Genomic DNA, 23,418 nt, shown 5'->3' with positions numbered 1-23,418 from the left:
ATGTGACATTAGTGTGCATATATTGCATTTGAATATCCTAGATTTATGTGGTGTCCCAGATGTCATGCATTACACAATCCTATTGTGTGTAAAGATGAACTATATAAATGATATCACAAACATAGCTTGTGAGTTTTGGAGTATGTCCTGCTTGATTTTGCATGACCAACAACTGACACTAGTGAAAATTACATTACTGCACTGCTGTGTCACCAAACATGCTATACATGTTTAGCAATTACATGTATGCTGTGATATGTATCTTTAACAACAAGGGGTGGTGATGGACAGAGTTTCTGAATTAAGCAGAATACTCTCACCCAGTCAAGAGATCAGGGCTAGATCCAACACCGTTTTTTAGCTCACTGCACCATCCCAGCTCAGAATCTGGCTATATGAAAATTAGTCTGTTCCTGTCCCAGTGCATGATGGGAACAGGGCAAACCAAACTACCAAGCCAATTCTTACACTGGGAAGGAAACAAGCTTCCGGGGACCGGTTTCTGGCATTTCAGTCGTCGTCGGCCCGGCTTGCTTGAATCCTGATGTGCAATGAGCAAGGGACTCACATCTGAGTATACCCTTCCACGCTTAGGGTGGACAAAATATTTAACAACAAGGGGTGGTGATGGACAGAGTTTCTGAATTAAGCAGAATACTCTCACCCAGTCAAGAGATCAGGGCTAGATCCAACACCGTTTTTTAGCTCACTGCACCATCCCAGCTCAGAACCTGGCTATATGCAAATTAGTCTGCTCCTGTCCCAGTGCATGATGGGAACAGGGCAAACCAAACTACCAAGCCAATTCTTACACTGGGAAGGAAACAAGCTTCCGGGGACCGGTTTCTGGCATTTCAGCCGTCGTCGGCCCGGCTTGCTTGAATCCTGATGGTGCAATGAGCAAGGGACTCACATCTGAGTATACCCTTCCACGCTTAGGGTGGACAAAATATTTAAAAACAAGGGGTGGTGATGGACAGAGTTTCTGAATTAAGCAGAATACTCTCACCCAGTCAAGAGATCAGGGCTAGATCCAACACCGTTTTTTAGCTCACTGCACCATCCCAGCTCAGAACCTGGCTATATGCAAATTAGTCTGTTACTGTCCCAGTGCATGATGGGAAAAGGGCAAACCAAACTACCAAGCCAATTCTTACACTGGGAAGGAAACAAGCTTCCGGGGACCGGTTTCTGGCATTTCAGCCGTCGTCGGCCCGGCTTGCTTCAATCCAGATGGTGCAATGAGCAAGGGACTCATATCTGAGTATACCCTTCCACGCTTAGGGTGGACAAAATATTTAACAACAAGGGGTGGTGATGGACAGAGTTTCTGAATTAAGCAGAATACACTCAGCCAGTCAAGAGATCAGGGCTAGATCCAACACCGTTTTTTAGCTCACTGCACCATCCCAGCTCAGAACCTGGCTATATGCAAATTAGTCTGTTCCTGTCCCAGTGCATGATGGGAACAGGGCAAACCAAACTACCAAGCCAATTCTTACACTGGGAAGGAAAGAAACTTCCGGGGACCGGTTTCTGGCATTTCAGCCGTCGTCGGCCCGGCTTGCTTGAATACTGATGGTGCAATGAGCAAGGGACTCACATCTGAGTATACCCTTCCACGCTTAGGGTGGACAAAATATTTAACAACAAGGGGTGGTGATGGACAGAGTTTCTGAATTAAGCAGAATACATGAGTCCCTTGCTCACTGCACCATCAGGATTCAAGCAAGCCGGGCCGACGACGGCTGAAATGCCTGAAACCGGTCCCCGGAAGCTTGTCTCCTTTCTGGTGAAGAATTGGCTTGGTAGTTTAGTTTGCCCTGTTCCCATGATGCACTGGGCCAGGGACAGACTGATTTGCATATAGCCAGGTTCTGAGCTGGGATGGTGCAGTGAGCTAAATAACGGTGATGGATCAAGCCCTGATCTTTGGACTGGGTAACAGCGGTCTGCTTAATTCAGACACTCTGTTCATCACCACCCCCTTTTCTGAATCGTTTTTGGTCACTATAGGTGTGGCAGGGTATACTCAGACATGAGTCCTTTGCTCACTGCACCATCAGGATTCAAGCAAGCCGGGCTGACGACGGCTGAAATGCCAGAAACCGGTCCCCGGATGCTTTTCTCCTTTCTGGTGAAGAATTGGCTTGGTAGTTTAGTCCGCCCTGTTCCCATGATGCACTGGGCCAGGGACAGCCTGATTTGCATATAGCCAGGTTCTGAGCTGGGATGGTGTAGTGAGCTAAATAACGGTGATGGATCAAGCCCTGATCTTTGGACTGGGTAAGAGTGGTCTGCTTAATTCAGACACTCTGTTCATCACCACCCCCTTTTCTGAATCGTGATATGTATCTAACAATAATATTGATCAGTGAAATGTGTTTTATACTGACATGGATTGTCATGACATGTGTGGTTAATTGCTCTTTGCTGTTTGTCTAAGTGCATGTTGCTTGGTACATTGTGAACTGACACCAACTGTGTATACACTCCACACATAGGCATCACAGAGGAGAAGGAAGACAGCCTCCGGTGTACAGGCCCTTTACAGCCCTCCAAACAATGGAAGATAGAGACATCATCAAAAAATACCATCTCACAAAGGGCATCAATCGATGAGTCTGCACCTTATTTGTGGCCTCAGCACTTATCCCCAATGTTAAGGTGATGGCAGCACTGCATTCCTTTGGCACAAGAACATATACAGTGGCAACATCGAGTGGAATGTCCCAGCCGATGTTTAGTAAATGTTCTTCATGATGTGTTGCAGGCATACATACATGGACCACTATATAATGTTTCCGAAACCTGAAGAGTTGGCCGCCATCAAGGGTGATTTTTATGCTTTTGGATGAATACCCCATGTAATTGGAGCAATTGGTGGTACTGATGTTGCATTGATACCACCACTGGCTAATGAACAGTTGTATCGCAAAAGGAAACACTTCCACTCCATCAATGTCCAGGTGGTGTGTTTCCTGACATGTGCATTTTACATGTCTGTGCCAGATTTGCAGGGTTTGCATGTGACACATATATTCTGCGTAACAGCATCATCCCACATTTGATGAGTCAACTGCAACCTGATCGGACCTGGCTTATTGGTAGGTGATGTTGTATATGAATGTTATAGTGTGTGATGTTTGTATGTTAGATAGGAATATAATGTTTGACAAGTGAACTCTTTTCTAGCTTCAATGAGCTTCTGAGACTTTGGATACCCAACCAGCCATGGTTACTGACACCACTGCGCAACCCAGTCGTCCCCTTAAGAAGTACGCTTTAATGAGGCCCATGGCCATACTAGGCAGCTAGTGGAGCGGACTTTTGCCCTCTTACATTCAAGATCCCGCTGTGTGGATAGGATGGGAGCAGCCCTCCAATATACCCCCAAAAAGGTGTAACAGATAATTGTGGCTTGCTGCATGCTACACAACTTAGCAATTTGTAAGAACATTCCCTTTAATTGAGGATGAAGGAGACCAACAGGTGCCACCAATGGAGGATACAGGACTGGGCAATGATGACAGTGGTGATGATGGAGTCGACTTGAGACAACATCTTATCAACAACTTTTTCACATGACGATGCAATGCAATAAGAGGAAGCTACTAACCACCATTGCTTGTTGTGTAGCTGTGTGGACAATGTGTATGTATGCTTAAGAGTGTAGGATAAGTGTCTTGAAGTCTGTAGGAAACTTGTTTTGGAAATGTTTAAATTTACATGTACAGTGTTTCAGTGAAGCCTATCTAGTGTTAACACTGACATAGTTGTGGCTGAAGTGTCATACTTCTCTGACTTGTGAGACATTATTTGCGAATGTCCCGAGGGGGTTACGCATCCTCATCTTCCCCACTTTTGAGGATCTGAGCGATGAGCTGCTCATGGAATGGGAGGCAAATTTGGAAGGGGCATCCCTTGTCATGATGCAAATCCCGATAAGGCATGCCATTGAAAAGGGGGCTAAATTGCTATCTGAGATAGAGGAACTTGAATCCTGTGAGAACACGGAATTAGCTGATAAGAACTTTGAAATCCTGAAAAAGGTGATAGACGGCCACCAGGCCTATTTGAAAGATAAGAAGTTATGTAAGATTAAACGGGATGATAGAGACTATAAAGAGGGACGCATTTATACTTTCGCAAAAAGATTTGACAACATTTCTCTGACAGATGATAACAACAAGAAAAGAGCGAGGGAAGATAGTGAGTTATGAGGAAAGCAAGCAGTATATCTCTCTCTTCCCTTGACAATATCTCCTCCAATGCTGCCTCAGGTGGACTCTCCACATTCCAAAAAGAAATGGCCAAATTGAGAATAAGTGGAAATCAGGCAAAGAAGGGACAACAATCAAAAATACAAGGAGAGGGGGCCGCAGGGGGCAAAAGGGGTAGTCGGGGGCTTAACTGAGGACCCACTAAGGAGGTCAGAAAGGGCGAAAAACAAGACAAAAGCTCAGGGGAAGCAGTAGGGACACTAGATATAGGTGAAGAATCCAGTACCTCTCCTGATTTAGAGCTCAAAGTAGTGAATCTATCTAACAGAATTCTGGATGAAGATGAAAAGAACTTACTCTGTAAGGGACTGGGGTTCTGCCCCACCCAGGATGGTGATTGTTCTGATGTCCATGTTGATTTATTTAAGTTTGCCAGACAACTAAAATTAAAAGATTTCTTCAGCGATAAAGCCCCACGCAATGTATTTTCTGGGGGGGCAACGGCCAATGTTCCTATGTCTATAGCTGAAGTGAAGAATCTGCACTGTCTTACAACGATGGCTGATAGTAGTTTATTCCCTAAATCCAAATTTTCACCTGGTGTGTATCATCAAAATATTGACACTTTTACAGAGCGGGTGAGTGATGGTCTTTACACACTTGAGAGAGAGAGCAGGGACCGCCGGAATTTGCAATATAATCTGTCAAAAGTGGAAAGGGAGGCCCTTAAGAGACTGAGAAATGACAAGAGTCCAGTCATCAGGGAGGCAGACAAAGGCGGCAACGTCGTTGTAATGAACCACTCTGACTATAAGAATGAGATCGAAAGACAGCTAGGGGACTCGGAGTGTTATGAGCGAGTATCGAGCAATCCCAGAGGGGCTCTCATGGTTGAAATTAATTCTAAACTGACCGAGTGGAGTGACATGGGTTTCCTTAGCAATCTTGAATACCGCTATTTGAAGGTTGCTAACCCAAAATCTTCCTGTATTTACATCCACTCGAAAGTCCACAAACGATGTAATTTTCCCCCAGGGCAACCCATTATATCTGGAATCAGCTAGGCAACGGAAAAGTTATCTGACTTCATTGACCTCAAACTGAACAAACAACTGAACAAACATGTCCAGGATTTACCATCGTTTATCCAGGACAGTAAGGACATCCTCACAACATTTCAAGACTTTGAGTGGTCAGATGAGTTATGGTTTGTCACACTGGATGTGACTAGCCTATATACATGCATTCAACATGACCTCAGACTAAAATCCGCAGAATTTTACCTGGACAGGGAGGGAGCTGATCTCTTGCAACAGAACGAAATGGTTCTTGAGATGATACAATTGGTGTTGATTAAAATCTATTTCTTGTATGACGGTACATGGTACCACCAAAAAAGGGGCACAGCAATGGGCACCAAATTTGCCCAGTCATACAAGTGCCTCTTTATGGGACAATATGAAAGAGGACACGCTTGGAACAGAAGTCTTTTGGAGGAGGTACATTGACAATATCATTTGTCTCTGGTCCGGCACTGAGACTCAGCTGCTTGAGTATTTTAAATATCTAAATGACAATGCTTTAAACGTAAAATTGACAATGGAATATAATAAGGACAGCATTAACTTTCTGGATCTACATTTTTATATAAAAAATGGGCATATCCACAGTAAAATCTATCGTAAAGATATGGCATGCAATGCGGTCTTGCATGTGGATAGTGCCCATGCAAGTGCAACCATTAAAAATATCCCCTATGGGGAAATGGTGCTCTTAAGGCGTAATTGTAGTGAGGATGAAATGTTCAATACTAACATTAGCAATGTCAAAACCAGATTCCAAGCAAGAGGGTATAGTGAAAAAACGCTAAATTTAGTTGAAGCCAAAGCGCGAATGATTACAAGAGAATCAAGCCTTGTGAAGAGACCACAAAAGAAAAAGCTAAGCAACAATACCAATGTGAGATTCATAACCTAATATACAAGACATAGCAATGCCATCTTTAAAATCCTTAAAAGCAATTGCCATCTTTTGGGTGAATTCCCTGGGTTACAGTCATCTATCAGGGCAAACCCCTCTGTCACGTTTAGACGGGGCAAAACGCTGAGAAATGATCTATGCCCGAGTTATGTGGTAACAGAACCCATCAAAAATATTACCTGGCTACCACCCAAACCAAATGGCTTTTCGATTTGTAACAACTGTAACATCTGTGAATTGGGCCGGGACAAAACAAAATGTTTTGCATTTAATGGCTCCCAAAGATTCAATATCCTTAGTTTCATAAACTGTGGAACTACTTTTGTGGTCTATGTATTAGGCTGCTGCTGTGGGTCAATATACATTGGCAGCACCAAACGAAGCCTGAGAACACGTATACAAGAACATAGAAGGGCCATACTGAACAGTGACTTGCGATATCCCCTTACTGAACACTTTGTCAAAATACATGATGAGAGACCAAATTTCTGGTTCCACACCTTGGAACAAGTATATGCCCCCACCAGGGGTGGCGACCGGGAACTCCTGTTGAGACAAAGGGAGTCTAAGTGGATTCGTAAATTATGCAGTATTACGTATGGGTTTAATTCTGAACCTGAGATGCACTATTTTCTAATGTAACATGCACCCTTCTGTATCATACTGAGCGTATCCTGAAGCCCTTTTTGGATAGTGTAACTCTCATGGAGGTGACCTACTTTTTCTGCACCATATACTCTTTTATTTTTGAAACTTCTCAGTTCACCATTTTTGGCATGACACCTTCTACTGTCTACTTCACTGACTAACTGTATATTTATTTGGAATCCTGGTTAATTAAAGGTGTCCCTTTACTAAGATCGGTTGGTTTTTAGTTGCGGAGAGAGAATATTCCCCTTTATATACTATCATGCCAATTTGTTGAAGCGTACACAATGGATTCTTTACAACTGTTATTGATGTATCCATAGATGCTGTTAGCTTTTTCCTACTTAGAAACTTCCCCCTTTGTTGTTAAAATTCAGACTCACTGTTACTTCCCTATTTTATTCCATCTCTATTCTTATTTCGAACTACCTATTGTGCTTTATGCCCCCCTCTTATTAGGTTACTAGGCTATTATACCTAACAAGTGCTCTATAAATCTTGTATGACCACAGTTGTTGAGATAGCAGATGATTATACACGGGGATATTAGAGGAATTGTGCCTGTGTAGCCCTTTCCTGTTTGTCCGTTTATGTCTCCTGAAGGGATCTTACCTACACCGACCCTCTTTTCATTTGACAGAGCTTAAAGCGTTCTTTGATTACTGTCCCAGTTGAAGGCATGTGCAATAAACTAGGCACAGCCATGGCAACTACTTATCCGGTTATGAAACGTACGTTCGGCGGATGCGCCGTTAGCGAACTACTGCCATGACAATTATCGCCTTTCTTTCAACAGACTAATATTTTTGCTTTCTGTATTATATATCTGAACTCTCCAACCTCAAGATTTTTTTTAAATTATCATAAATATTGGATTATCGTTACGTGGAAAAGTATCTCAAACATGTCAGGTTTGAAACCCGCTCAATACTAACATCATCAGCCGTTCTGCCGACTAAACACTAACTCTTATTTTGGTGATATTTTTATGCCTTATGCGTTCTTCTTTCATCTCCCGCATGTGCGTCTCAGTCTATACTCTTGTACCCTTGACACGTCAAAATGGTGGCACGGAGTAGGTAAAGCAAGTCTTTTAAATCACAATCGACTTTCGGCGATAATTATGGGCTTTTACAGGCATCCGTCGGTGATTGGACGGAGCAGCTAATTGGCGGCACACCTGGGTATTTAAAAAGAAGTTGGAAGATGGCCCGTCTATGTGCACGGGTCCTACACGCCACGCTGCGCTGCGCCTTATGATTTCTGTGAGTACTTTTTGGGGTTTGCTGTTTTGTAATAATCTTACCATTTAATTGACTGCTCATTTGGGTTCGTCTTTTTTGGACTAACAAAAGCTCCCTTCGTAATGTAGCATGTTGACATAAGGAGGTTCTTTGGAAGTTGGCATTTGGTTCTGCCTAAATCTATTGGGGTCGGGTCAGATCTTAGGGGCAGTCGGGGGTCCATTCATTGGAAATAAAGTGATTTTTAATGGTACAACCCCCTTATGGAGGATTCTGGGAGTTGTAGTTTGCGGTGTCTAATGCTGTTCACTGGGCCCTTGTGGTTACATTTATTCATTGCTGGACAGCATGCAAACATTTTACCGAATTCAGCTATATTCTTAATAGGCTTGGGCTGATGGAGGAATTTAAAAAAATCAAGTACCTGTTAAGTATCCTCTTTTCCCGTGGATCAACATCGGGAATGCATATGTATTTGTTCTGCATAAAAGAAGTCATCAATCTGGCATTGAGTAAGGCTCTGGGGCTTACATCCTGCGGATCTAAGTGTTATTTCACTATGTTCTGGGGTGGTCATCTGTTCGCTGCCATACATCTGGTAACTTCTTTTATGATTGGGGTTCTATTTTCTAAACAGGTCTGGATTGTTGGACGAGGTGAGACATTACGTCTCTGATACTTTACCCCTCCCGTGGATTGAGAGCGGGAATATACCACGCCGTGCCTGCTACAATTATCCGTACATACATATACTCTTTGTACCACTGACTAGGTATGGCCACTGCCACCCGAAACCACCAGGTTCATGTCTGTGCTTAGTCTGAAGTAATACTTTTGCTTATCTAGTTTGATCGATTTAACTCCTAATGATTGTGTGTATGGCTTTTATCTATATGGGGCATGTTGGGCGTTAATATTCAGTTTTTGACCAGTTCTAGCTGCCTGTCTCCTAAGCTGCCTTTACCCCATCGTATATACAGAACTACTTTGGGATTCTTCATGTGAATTCTCCGAAGCTGATTCTACCTTGGAGTTTGTATATTCCACCCGAGGGTGAATCTCTGCCCGTGAAGTTCATAGCTATATTTTGAGGTGGGTCGTTCTTGTAAACTCTACGCACATTACTTGTCTCAACTAGATATAGATGATGAGTTGAGACTAGCTATTACTTTGAATTCAACATAAAAGGGGGGGGGGCTGGTCTGGAATTTATGCTATATTAACATGTACTAGCCGTCCCATGTAAGGGAACTTACTTTGAAAATATCATTGACCTTTTACTCCTAATTAGTCGGCTATTTAGATGTATGTTATTTTTTACTCTCCCCTCCCTGTCCATAGGTTTGGAACCAGTGATCACAGAATCTTTGCTTCGCAAATATGTGCCTCAGGAATACGACTTGATGGCACATGATATATAGGTATGTTTGTGTATATTAACTGTGAAGTCTAGCGTGTGTTCAGTGTTGTGTAGCCAACCAATTTCGATGTACCCTCATGTTGTTTGTTTTTTCTTTGATTCTGTTTTAAATAATTCTGTAGGACTGTTGGAACTAATTTGGTCTCTACCTCTTTTGACGTTATCACCGTCTACTACACTTCTAATCCAAGCATCTGGATATTGCTTGTAACGGTTCAGACCGATTGAAGTCTCATTTTTTTATTTTGGTAAGCTGCCTGATATCTTACTTATAGATTATGGGCAATCTGGTATGACGGAAACATTACAATACGTAGCAATGTATTGAATATGGCATTAAGGAAGACATTTTCATTAAGGATGCTGCTACTCAGACAGGGTATATACCCATCTAGATCAGCTCCCCTCTGTTAAATCAATCTTAGAAAGACTTCCCTCTCTCCTCCCCGAGTATGGGAACACAGTTAGTTGTTGTGTCCCGTTGTGTATTATCTCATAGGGACCTATATGATCATCAATGTTGCCTCTGGCTATCCATCTATCTCTCTCGACCTGTTCTTCCTCTCGGGATTGCAGTCGGGAAGGTGTTTAGGGTCTTGAGAGCCACTGGTCTGACAGTGCCAGTGATCAAAGACAGATGCCCCATGCATGGTTTAGTCTTGATAAGAATTTACCATTCTTTCCTATGTAAAAGTATACTTGATTGTGATGTTTGTTTTGTGTTTTTCCTGTGTGGTGCTGTTCTTGTGTCTTTGTACTGATAATTGCACATTGTTTATGTTGCTTTTTAAACATACTATTTATGTATATGTATATGTTTGTTTTCAGCCCTAAGGAAGCTCCCAGTGTGGGAAAGAAACGTGTTTGCTGATCTTTTGATGCAATTGAATTTTTATCCAAAAGAACTTGATTGAAAAAAGAAGAGTTATTTTCACATACCTTTTGCCTCTCTGGACTTTTTAAATTGTGCGCTCCCAGCAGTATTTAGACATTATTTGCAAATGCTAAACTCTGTTTTTAATGATTTTTTTCTGGAGTACTTTGCTATGTCATCTACAGAGTGGACTTACTGAGTTGTGACATCACCAGACAAATATTACTGTGACAGACACCAATATGGACATGGACATATTGATGAAATACCTGGTGCACACTTCCTTCTGACATAATAGTCTAGTAGTTTTGTTATTAGTGCTTTTCACTGCTGTGTGTTATTTATGCAGTTTGTGTTCAGGTACCAGGCTGTATCTGGACAGTAAAAAATGTGTTCCACATTGATGTGTTCATTGTCTGTTATCACATGTCCAAACAAGTTATAATCTAAATTTGAACATGATTAAATAGTTGACTAACAATTATTGTTGACTCAGCTGGCATCTAGTGATGATTGTTTATACAATTGACTTCCTGTGAATATGTACTGTGGACTACAATGTGTCTGATTCTCTGTCTATATCTAGCTTGTTGTGCAAAATTTGGGTGGCAGGAGGAGTGTTTGCTATTACTACAACTCCCATCAGGCCCTGTCCTACACACACCTTCCCACCCAGGCCATTGGAAACTATGCTTTCCTGACAGTGAGTGGAAATGTACTAACAAGATGGCTGACACTGGTGAAAATGATGCATGGTGTTTGGAGCACAAGGCCTTGATGGGAGTCGTGGTCAAGTCAGACACAAGGCACCGGTGTCAGCTATCTTGCAATTACACTTCCCCTCATTGTCAGGACACCACTCTTCCTGATGGCCTGCTTGGGCTGAGTGGGAAGGTGTGTGTAGGGCAGGGCCTGATGGAAGATGTTGCCATTGCAAATATTCCTTCTCCCACCCAGCCCAAACAGCACCCCTGGAACTATACTTTTCTGACAGTGAGTGGAAATGTACTGGCAAGATGGCTGGCACAGGTGCATGGTGTGTGTAGCACAAGCCCTTGCTGCGAGTTTGGGACAAATGTGTACATGGCAGTACTTTTGAGACTTTTCACCTTCATTGCAGGTATCCAGGTTATCTGTATTACATACACATCTCAAGATCTTTGACTATAAGTTTGTTTTAATCCAAAAACATTTATGTAGCTAACTGGAACCATTACAAAGATGTCTGCAGAAGTGTGATTGATAACATGTTTGTTATGTAGCGTTCATACTCACCAGACTCTATTCCATCAGGTATTCCAAATATGCTCTCTGGCAAATTGATGGCATGCACCTTCTCCCAGGAAGTAAAGTACACCAGTGGTACAGGAGTGCCACCAGCAGTCTGCTCTGCAGTCAGGTATTTTTTGCTGGCCAAGCATTTGATTTTCTTCCTGACGTCATACCATCTCTTTTTTCATATCATCCATTGTGTGCAGAATGGGGGCTACTGCCTTTACATTGCTGACTATCCTGTCCCACATTTGTGTTTTCTGTCTCCTAGGGGTCTTTTGGACTAGGGTCCTGAATAAATGTGGCTCTACTCTGAGGATTTAATTAACAGGCGCTGTTAACTCCTCATCAGTAAAATGTGTCTGCTTCTTCTTTGACATGGTGAGTGTGAGTGTGAAGGTGAATATTAATAAGAAGGGAAGTCTAAGAAAGGAATCTAAACCAAAAAAGTAATATGTGTAGGTAGTGTGTCCAGGGCAGACAGCAATATCTGAAGAAAGAGCACCCTACTTCTCTCAGCAATATTGTGTTGACAAAGGATCATGGTCTGGGATTTTTTTTATAGGTGGATTGGTGGGCATGTCTACTTTTTAAATTGATATGTGCTGTGTTTTTTTGGGCATTGACTATGCTTGTTGTTGAGCTATTTGGCCTGAGTTTTTCTATTTTTCACTTGCCATGTAGCACACAAACTACTATGGGTGCGCAACTGTGTCGGATGCATCATCATCTGCTCGGCAGGACAACCAATGCATGTTTGTAATCAGAATCTCTAGGGGACAGCCTTTCTGACCAACGCTGTCAGATTGGACTCATTTCTGACCGACGCAGTCAGGTCGAAATCGTCTCCAACTGAAGCGGTCAGAGGTTTGCCTTGTATACATCATAATACGGTGGTCCGAGACAGCGAGAACTAGTCGGGTGGAATGTATCCATGGCCGCATCGGTTGGAGGGTCTTTACGACCAATATTGTAATAAGGCCATTAATGTTAATGGTATATGTATGTATATTTTTTTTGTTAAATTTTTATATTATTTAAAAATGTTGAAATGATAAAAGAAATTAAAAATATTAGTTTTTCAATTAGCTTTTAAGTAGATATACGTAAATGTATATATTAACTAGCAGCCCGTCCCGACGTTGTCCGGGTATGAATTGCTGCCGGCCAGTAGTATATTGTTTTGCAGTATTTCGTTTTGATAGCATTTCTTATCTGTGACAGGCCTGTGAAACGCTCCGATTCACAGTGCACTGCTGATGCACTTAAGAGTGTGCGTTCAGTAGTGTGTGAACTCGAGTTTCCCTACTTTATTTTTCCTTGCAATATTATATAGCGCGAACTCGACAACATGGCATGAGCACAATTTACATTACAGAAGACCACATTCATTTGTGGTAGGCACAGGGAGACAAAGCGATTTGCCTGGAATCACAGGATGTTGAGCTGATGCCGAGATTTGAATGTAGCTCCCCAGCTCTAAAGTTCGCAATTCTAGAACTTGTGGCAGGATTTGTGTCTAAAAGTGTATGTCAGTGCTGGCCATCAATGAGAGAGACCTGTGCATTTTTCAAATGGGTGGTGAAAAAATATGAGTATGTTGCTGGAGATGTGGGCCGCCGTGCCACCAATGTACTTACCGAGGGAGGGTAAACACTTATTATTCCGCAACTTTCTTTCCACATACCATCACTCCGCATACTTTCATTACGAAAGTACCATGACTCTGCAATGCCATTATAAGGCATGGCATTACATTTTATATGCTTTTACCACGCATACATTTACAACGAAATTCGTTGTAAATGCATGAATGGTAAAAGCATGTTTTATTTAATGTTTGGATAAGGTAAGTATGGGTATAGGGGTATATGTTTTGGGGTACTGAGGTATATGTTTTGGGGTGTTTGGGTATTTTAAGGGTACAGATATAGTGTTGGGTTATAGGGTACAGGGGTAGTTTTAGGGTTTAGGGATAGGTATGGGTTTTGGGGTATAGGGGTATTTTTAGGGTTCAGGGATAGGTTTGGGTTTTGGGGTACATGGGTATTTTAAGGGTTCAGGGCTAGGTTTGGGTTTTGGGATACAGGGGTATTTTTAGGGTTCAGAGCTAGGTTTGGGTTTTGGGGTACAGGGTTATTTTAGGATTCAGGGGTAGGTTTGGGTTTTTGGGTACAGGGTTTTTTTTTAGCGTTCAGGGCTAGGTTTGGGTTTTGGGGTACAGGGGTATTTTTAGGGTTGAGGGGTAGGTTTGAGTTTTGAGGTACAGGGGTATTTTAAGGGTTCAGGGCTAGGTTGGGTTTTGGGGTTCAGGGGTATTTTAGGGTTCAGGGGTATGTTTATGTTTTGGGGTACAGTGGTATTATTAGGGTTCAGGGCTGAGTTTGGGTTTTGGGATAACGAACATTTTTAGGGTTCAGGGCTAGATTTGGGTTTTGGGGTACAGGTTTTTTTTAGGGTTTAGGGACAGGTTTGGGTTTTGGGGTACAGGGTATATTTATAGGGTTAAGATGGGTTAGTGTTTAAGGGTGTTGGGGTATTTTAAGGAGTAAGGGTGGGTTATGATTATGGGGTGCAGGGGTATTTAAAGGGAGCAGGGTGGGATTAGCACACGATATGAGACATGGCATGAAGGGCGGAACGTACCACACGCCCCCAGCGTTTGTCACGCCCAGAGCACAACGCAGATACGCCCACAAGGGACTACTTTGCTGGCACGGTTCTTTTACCTTTTAAATGTATATGGTGGGCGTCTGCATAGCCTATGTCCTTCTGCTGCAACTTCCCTTTCCAACGCTGTATTGGGTGTTGTGATTGGTGCTGTGGTTCCTGAGATTACCCGCATCAAAGGTTTGGGCTCTCTCTTTATTATATTAGTATGGATTATTATATATTTTTGTAACTTTTTTTAAATTAAGTTAACTTGTTATATTTGTTACAAAATATATTAATATACATATTAATTTATGTTACTATTTAATATTTATTATTTTTTCTATATATAATCAAGAAGCAATATGTACTACAGCCATATTAATGACATACATATTTTCTTTTTGATATTTTTTTACTTACCACTATAAGTATAGGATGTTGATATTTTTTACATTGATATTTTGGTCACAATATTTCTGTAAAGGGATATTTTGTCTGTTGGTATTCCATCAGTGAACCAATTTATAAATATCTGTGCACTAAATTGGTTCAATGTTGAACTGTACACAATTATAGCTAGTAACCTTCTTGCTCTTCTTCAAATAAAACTTCAATGTATTCGATGTAATGTTCAATATTTCGAACTTTCTTGTTAATACTAAGTTATGTAACTATATATTTTGTTCACCTTGAGTTTATCAATCTGTAGATTGTTATTTGCTTAGAAGTGGCTACTATTATTTCTTGGATTAAATATACTGGTTATGAGGATAGTTTTGCACAATGGAAGTAAAAACACCACAATAATTCAGATATAAAATCGAGAATGACATCTGTTAAACATTTCACTTACAATGTACAGCCCCTTCAGTAGTACTTTTCATGAGTGCTTACATCTGACCTTAAAGTCTAGCTCACTGTATAAAGCCAAAATGTCCCAATTTGACAAGTTTTTCCATGCTGTTATGCACTCAACTGATTTCAAGTTTTAAACAGGATTTTAAATCATCATAGCTCTAATATAATATTGTCAACAATAATATTCTGAATAGTGAATATTTTTCGTTTATCTTATGACAAATGTATAAATTGGAGGCATCATTGTTTATATTGAGTTCCAATCTAATTATATTATGTGATACACCAAACCTCAGGTATGTTGTAAAAAATAAAATTTATCTCAAACCTTCAATATTAAAATTTAGCATGAATTCAACTAGACATATCCTAGGTGGAATCTCTTTTCTTTTTCTCTCATCATATAGTATAGTTTATTTTTCACGTGTACCTACAACCTCTAACTCAAGAAAACAACAAAATACAATTCCCTTACAAATTTAAAAAATAGAGACCATTTTAATGAGCAAAATGCCTCCAAGACAATTAAAACTGGAAAATCGGAATTTGGGATATGAAAGTTAAAAAGCACCTGGAAAAGTAAAGCACAGTGGAAAAACAACAGTTCACAGGTGACCGGAATCTGTTTACGCTGACTGCAATGGAGTGGAGTAAAAAATCTTCCAGCATGGCAAGGTCCAAGGCCTTGGTCAGTGTGGGGCCTTTGAAGTTGGATACATTATCGTTGAACTCATACTCAAGCTGTTGGTGTTGGAACTAAAGGTTTGGAGTGGGATAGATCTGGCTCCTAGGGTTCTTCACTGGTCAGATTTTCCACCTTGCCACAGTCCAAGGTTTTATCTTTGGACTTTGTCATTTTTTGGTTCTCAAACCCCTCCCCATGGCAATACTGGAAGCTGTAACCAGGCAGTGGTCCACAAACGTGATACCTTAACTTTGAGGATGCGCTGAACCCAATTTCAGTGTAATCATAGCCAATAACTTTCAGTCGGACAAACTTAGCTTTCTTGTCCACATTGTTTGTGACCTCCCTTGACAAGCATCAGAATCTTGTTCCAGTCCTCTGGAGGTGAAAAGTACCACTTTTCACCAGCTGCTAGGACAGTTGCTTCTGGCCAGTACCTAGTTCTGAAGGACAGGCTTCTATGCATAAGGTCTCCTGCAAGTCAGCTGAACGCTTTTCGAGCCAGGAGTCATTCTTATTTTTATGTTCCTGAAGCAGACAAGCAAGAGGCTAACAATTTGATTTATAAAGAGAAGGTCCCATCCCTGGGTGCAGCATGATTCAGGAGTAATTAAGTTCTTGAGTGAGTTCGCTTCCAACAGAAGTTAGGACTTTTCCCAGGTCCAGGTATAGTTTTAGGGAACATGCACATTCTCCTGTGTGCCTATTCTGTTGTGATTGACCAAGCAATGCTTCACAAGACTTTTGACAGAGTGCACTGGGAATGGGCGCGGACCAACCCTGTTTGGGCATGGCCTTTAGTGGCTGTAGAATTGAGGCATGGGTGTCCAATGCTCAACCTCCTACAGGTGACCAAAGTTAAAGGGAGGTGACTCGAATAAATATATTTCAGAATTGAAATCAAAGATGTTTTACTCCAGTATTTACTTCTCATTCAATTTATCAAGATTCAGTTTATCATAGACACCAGACAGTCTAAACACACATTTTGAGGTAAAAGACCACTTTTTCAAGGTAAATATATATTCCAGTCCATCGGTATATTGTTAAGTTCATTCATTGTTTCAAAAAATCAAAACTCTACCTCAAACAATATCTTCCTCTTCTCTAGCTGAATTCCATATCTCAATATCTCTGTTCCCATTCTGCCTTGCCTGTGGCATTGGCAGACCCTGATTCAGCAGCTGTTTGAGCTTCCTCTCATATACAGTGAGTGTGTTGGGTAATATGGGTCCAGATATCATCTCATGTTTGATGAGCTGTTCATTCAGTTCAGCATCCCTTAGGTTTGGAACATCCATCTTGTTTTTAATTGTTTTGTCCTCTCTGTGTGATTTAAACCAGATTTTCTCCAATTTTAGCCTGACCTCCCTTACTTCCGTTATGAGATCAGTAATGGAAGTTGGTTTGAATTTACAGACGGTCCGTGTTAAGTCACTGAGAAATGACAAATAAAATCAAAAGCAAGAATGATGTTTCAGAACCTGAACGTAGAGGATACTTTTTAGTCTTGAGTGCCACAGGAGCTGGCCCTGTAGGCTTCAATTATGTCAGTTTTAGCTTTTAGTTTCATTGTGTCAATTTCATTGCCTCAATGGCGTGCTTCCTTTAAAGGCAGCATCTTGGAGCTTTTCAGTGGAAACTGAATATTAAACTTGATTATACAGCCTCTTTTGCTATCTCAACTGTGTAAAATATACATGCATAAATGCAGTAGTATAAAATATGTCACAGGTAGTCATGAAATATGGAAACTGTTTTGCACCCCCCCAGTGAAATATAGTAAATATTTCAGAGGTTTGTGTGAAATCATAATGATAACCTCAAACCACTCTGCACAGCTTTACACTTGTTTGTGATTTAATCAATGTTCACTTGGTAAAAGTGAAACAAGACCTGATCATTCTAATTTAGTGCCCATTGTTATGTTATGTTATATTGATTCGTATAGCACACTAATCACCCGAGAGGGTATCCAGGGGCTTGGCAGGTGTGTAGGCTTGAGGTCCCAGGGTGCTTAGAGAAAGAGCCAGGTCTTCATCCTCTTGCTGAACTCAAGAAGTGAGGAGGGGGCTCTGATTTGTTATGGGAGGTTGTTCCATGTATTTGGCGCAATGTAGAAGAATAAGCTTTGTGGATGCGGGAATGTGCAAGAGTGAAAGTGAGGCAGAGCGTAGGTGTCTGGTGGGTTGGTGAAAGTGTATGCGGCTGCTCAGGTATTCTGGTCCTGTAAACGGCTTTGTATTTGTAAGTGAGAAGTTTGAATTGGTAGATGCACCTCATAGAGAACAACTTCAATAGTCCCTCTCTTTAACAGACATACTTTTTTAACAACGCAAATGATATTTTATCTAAATCTGTACATTTCTTAAAACAAAGTTAAGAAGTTTTATTGTCTTGTACCAAAGGGTTTAGCCCATTATTAAATTACTGTTTTACCTAGTTGAAATACACTTCATGTTAACTGCCCCAAATAATACTGTAAATATGAGATAAAAAAATACCTCAAGGATTTTGCTGCAGTGAATTCTATCAGCTGTTAAAACACTCCAATTAATAATGAGCACAAGTTAACATTTAAATACAACATATGCTAAATGAAACATTTTTAATAGGCAACTATATTTAAACGTTGTAGGCCTGCACGTGAATAAAGTGTTGAATTAAGTTAGCCTAACTGTCAATGCCATGTTAAATGGAAAAATAATACAATAATGCTGAAAGGCCTGTTTTTCACATTGAATAGTTATTTGTGCAAGAGGTTTTTCATCTCTTTGCTGCAGATGTTACAGCTTTAGAAGCCTACTGTTAGCTAGTAAATAGGCACTTGTTTTTTTTATATTAGACAACTGATAGTAATGTTCCCACCATGAGGAAACAAAGCGAAAGATGATTCTTGGTAAGAAGTTTTGGATCAAGAGAAAACAACATTATAACCTTTCAATGACAAATGTCTGAAAGTCTATTATGCTCAGATGAGAAAACTGGTAGTTTGTTTATTCCCAAGAGTTTGCTGATATTCTATTGGAGGATAAAGAAGACGAAATAAAATAAAGTTGCAACTGAGGGGCACATTAGGATGGCGGGTGGGCTTCGCCCGCCCACCACCCTATTGGGATACGGGACCGCCCGCCTGATGTGTGTGGGTCCCGAAATGTGCATTAGGATGCGCCCGCCACAGTGGCGGGCGCAATCCTCATGTTAACATTGTGGCGGGCGGTGCTCACTGCACCGCTCGCCACAATCTGAAAAGCAAATGCACGCATTTGCAGACACGAAGTGGCAGGCACCCCGAAGTGCCTGCTGCTTGGTGTATGCAAATGCGGGGGGGTACCACAGGTACCCCCCCATTGCACAGAACACCTCGGCCATCATCGGAGGGGTCCGCAGGGGGCCCCCAAACCAAAGACCGCCTGCCTTTCCGTGGCTTGACAGAATGCCCATTGTAATATGGCTTGAGGTGTCTAACAGACACAGCCACCATATTAAACATATTCCGCCCCGGCCGCAAGGTGACCGGGGCGGAAAACAGGCGGGCGGTGTTTTTCACCGCAGCGGTCACCCCCGCCATCCAAATATGGCGGGGGAAATTTGGCAATGGATGTCGGGCGGATTGCCTCCACTAGGCCGGTGGTGGCTACCGCCAGCCTGGCGGAGGCAATCCGCCCGACATCATAATGGACCCCATAGTATTTGTGTCTTTATTTTAGTGCTTGTTCCAAGAGCAACTAGCTGGATTCCAGATTTCCTTCCCCGACATTCTGGCTGGAGACTTGTCTCTCATTTGCTAGACTTTTCTACATGAGAGGCTATTTAGACTAATTATATTTGTCTGCTGATTCATGACTGTGAATAATTTCCAGTCCGATACACAAAGACTGTATGTTTGTGCATGGTCTTTCTCTCATCAGAACTCTACATTGGGTTTCTGAACCGACACACATTCTCTCATTATTCCGGTTTATTTATAATAGGGAGTTTACTTTATGCAACATGCTTGTTGTACCACTACTATCTTGACTGTGATTTTAAAGAATACTTTGCTCGATTTTATAACTAAATATTGAGTAATGGACTATATTAACTTTTAATGCTGAAATCTAAAGATTAATGCATAATAAATAATAAATGAGACTAAAAGCTTTGAAAATAAAACCCTTTAACTTACATTAACTCTATTTATTGACTGAATTTAAAGACTTTAATGATTTGTTTATGATGTAGATGATAGCTTCTCATTTCTCTCCATATTACTAGAGGCAGGAGCTAGTTAATGATTCCCCCCGAAGACTGAGATATAGAATACTCTGCACCCAGAGTATCATATGTGATATGGTCCTATACTACCATCACAGAGTACTTGATCGGTCCAACCACATTACAAAATACTCAACTATATGCCCCTAGACAGACCTGTACAAAACCTCTATGGTATCATCATTGCCAGACTCTGATTCTTTATTTAGAAAGTGTAACCCATGTTCAATTTCTAAGGAAATGTTTGAATGCAAATAAAAATGTATACAATACTAATCCTTAGAAGACAAATGTATATGAAAAATAAAATAAATAAGGCCAGTCTTTTTGCTGCTTCTGCATATAACAAACTCTCTTGTATTTATTTATATTTATTTATTAAAACATTTATAAAGCGCGAACGAAGGCCCTAGGGCATCTCGGCGCTGAGGTCTCTGCAGTGTTTAACCAGCAAGGGGAACTAAGGTTTATTGATTAAAAAGCCAGGTCTTAAGTTGTTTGCGAAAAGACCAGAGGGAGGTACTCGTTTTAATTGCGTGTGGAAGGGTGTTCCAGAGTTTCGGTGCGGCTACAAGGAATCTTCTGTCACCCCACGCGACAGATTTGGTGCGTGGTACCAGCAGTTCATGTAAGCTGGATGAACGTAACGTTCTAGAGGGACGGTAGGGAATGAGGTTTTGAATGAAGAAAGCAGGTCCGACATTATGTAGAGCTTTATATACTAAGCAGAGGGACTTGAATTTGATTCTCTTTCTTACCGGCAACCAGTGCAGCTGTCTTATGGTTGCTGACACTGATTGGTGTTTTGGAATGCGCCCAAGAAGCCTGGCGGCAGCATTCTGAATAATTTGCATTTTTTTGTAGCACCTTCTCTTGGGCACCCAGAAACAAAGCGTTACAGTAGTCTAAAGTAGACAAGACCAGGGAACTAACCAAGGTTTTTCCGGCGTTCTCAGGTAGGAAAGGCAAGATTTTTTTTATGAGCCGTAATTTGTGAAAGGCTGAGGAGGAGATCTGATTTGCGTGACACTCATTGTGTCTACAAACGTACCAAGGGGTTCTTCAGAGAAAAAAGCACAAAAAAAACATAGTTCACTTTACCGCTGAAGAAACATCTTACATCCTAAGAGGGTGCATTGCACACTAGGCTCTATTTCAGGCTCCCTTTGTATAGCCTGTAGTTTGTGAACTACTGGAAGCTCTCCAACTTGTTGTACGGGAGAAGTATTACTAAAATTATTGCTTTGGTGGAAGGAGCATTGCACCCATGGCTGTTATTATCCATATAGAGACATTCCAAATTCACAAAGCCTTTTTCACATCACTACGCTGAGGTGATCACTAATGATAATGTTGCATAAATTGGCCACTAATTTAATCTTGTTTGAGATGGTAAGTGTAACAACACTAATAATATTAGTTGCTCAGGATGATTTCATTGAACATAAACAGCTTCTACTACTGAAAAGTTCTCAAAAAACCTCATAATGTATTTCACAACTTATATCTATAGCACAAGGTGCCAACTGTATGAAAACCCAACCAATACCAAGGAGCAACTTATTTTCTATTTGCAAAGTACTGTTAAAAAAAACTGGATCAAAACCAAACAAAAAACATCAATACTTCCACAAAAATTTAAAAACAAGAGAGAACACGGGAAAATGCAACACAATTCAATAAAAATAAGGATTCGCCAAATCCTTAAGCAATATCCATTATTCTTATTAAATACCATCACATATAAGTTGGACTTCGGGTTTCAGAGTATACAATCCTCTGGGTTCATAAATGTTTACTAAAGACAGTCCACATTTCTCATACACGAGCAGGCATTTATCAATATATTAGGTGGGTAAAGGGTTTGTCATTTACAATCACTTGTTTCCACGAAATTCACCAAATGAAATCTTTCCCTACTATTTTTGACTGTTTTAATATTTTGGACTGGAGTTGTACATGAAATTGTTCTATCCCACCTTCACAGAAAAATATTTAGCACGATAGTCTCAAACGAGCTATACATAACCATTACAATCAGAGCTACGCATGAATTATTAAGAGACTAGAACAATTGCACAATTCCACAATGCGTATATCTGCAAATTGCACACACAGTAAGTAACTGAAGAAAATAACTAACTAAAAAAATGCACAAGGGCAAAAAAGACATTCTGTAGGAAACGGAGTAAATGAATATTGCATATGAATTTGCAAACTGGATAATTGTATACCTATGCCCGTTGCACGTTCCCCATATAGTTTCTTAGTGGCATTACAGCTTACCAAAGTAGTTGACGGCAAAGCCTTGGAAGACACAGAACTTTTCTCCTAGGTAGAAGTAGCCGTGGTAATTTGTGGCTATGGAAACGGAGGTGCCCCAGATCCCAATCATAAGATCCGAAATGGACAAGTTTAAAATGAAAATATTGATCGGATTCCGAAGTAGTGGATTTTTCATGGTCACAACGATGACTAAAACATTGTTAAATATTGAAAAGATAGCGCTAAGAAACATCAAAAATGCTAAAATGCTGTAGCCTGGCCTTGAGAGGAGCTCGAGTGGCAGAGTAAAGTCCTCGTGCAGGGGTGAAGCAGCAGTGCGATTCTCCATGGTGACCTGCTGCAGTTCTGAATGATACCTTTCCTGGTTCTGTATAATAATCAGTCTGCGTGCTTTATAAATGGGCGGTGGCTGCGCATTGGCTTAATTTTCATTTGTGCAATATGGCCGAAGTGGCAGATAATTTAAATTGCTTTTAGGATTAGAGCAGCAGATGGTCCTGGGAGCTAGGTTTAGTGATTTTATCTAGCTTGGTTCACTTCCAAGTATCCTAACAGGATTAGCTCTAAAACTGCAGAATCAAGATGCATGACTGGTTGCAACCCAGATGCATTAGCATGTATGGCACCATACATGTCGTTTACCGTGCATCATATGTTATATTGCATTAGTATCAAGCCTAATTGGCTTTTAATTGTCCTCCCAGTGAACTCACGGAATAGGGTTTCTCTAGGAAAGGGCTTTCACAATCTTTGAACTAATGTTGTCGAGCCTGCGTGTGAGGATTCCATCGATGTTTATTTTAACAAGGCCTTAGAAGGAAGGATGTGAGTGCGTAGCGGATAATTGCACTTATTGCAGAAAACATGGGGCCTCATTTATGAGGCTGTGCGTCACTTTTACGCCGCCGGTGCGCCACTTTTTGTGACGCACCAGTGGCGTAAAAAATGCGCATTGTTGCACCATATTTACAAAGTGACGCATCTAGGTAGATGCGTCACTTTGTAAACCCCTGCGC

At 41.1% G+C, this 23,418-nt stretch overlaps 1 protein-coding gene across 1 annotated transcript in view; it reads right to left on the bottom strand.

Annotated features, from left to right (window-relative positions):
* Positions 1 to 22,834, bottom strand: part of LOC147751388 (opsin-VA-like) — a 248,044-nt gene extending 225,210 nt beyond the window's left edge. Inside the window, exon 1 of the mRNA XM_086938392.1 lies at positions 22,403 to 22,834. Within this exon, the coding sequence (XP_086794518.1) occupies positions 22,403 to 22,730 (328 nt within the window). The 5' untranslated portion in view covers positions 22,731 to 22,834. The remainder of the gene's footprint in view (positions 1 to 22,402) is intronic.
* Between the last annotated feature and the right edge of the window lie 584 nt (positions 22,835 to 23,418).

Source organism: Lissotriton vulgaris, chromosome 1_1, assembly GCF_964263255.1.
Source record: "Lissotriton vulgaris chromosome 1_1, aLisVul1.2, whole genome shotgun sequence".
Lineage (NCBI taxonomy): Eukaryota > Metazoa > Chordata > Amphibia > Caudata > Salamandridae > Lissotriton > Lissotriton vulgaris.
The sequence above is the reverse complement of the archived record's forward strand: the minus strand, read 5'-3'. Positions and strand labels throughout refer to the sequence as shown.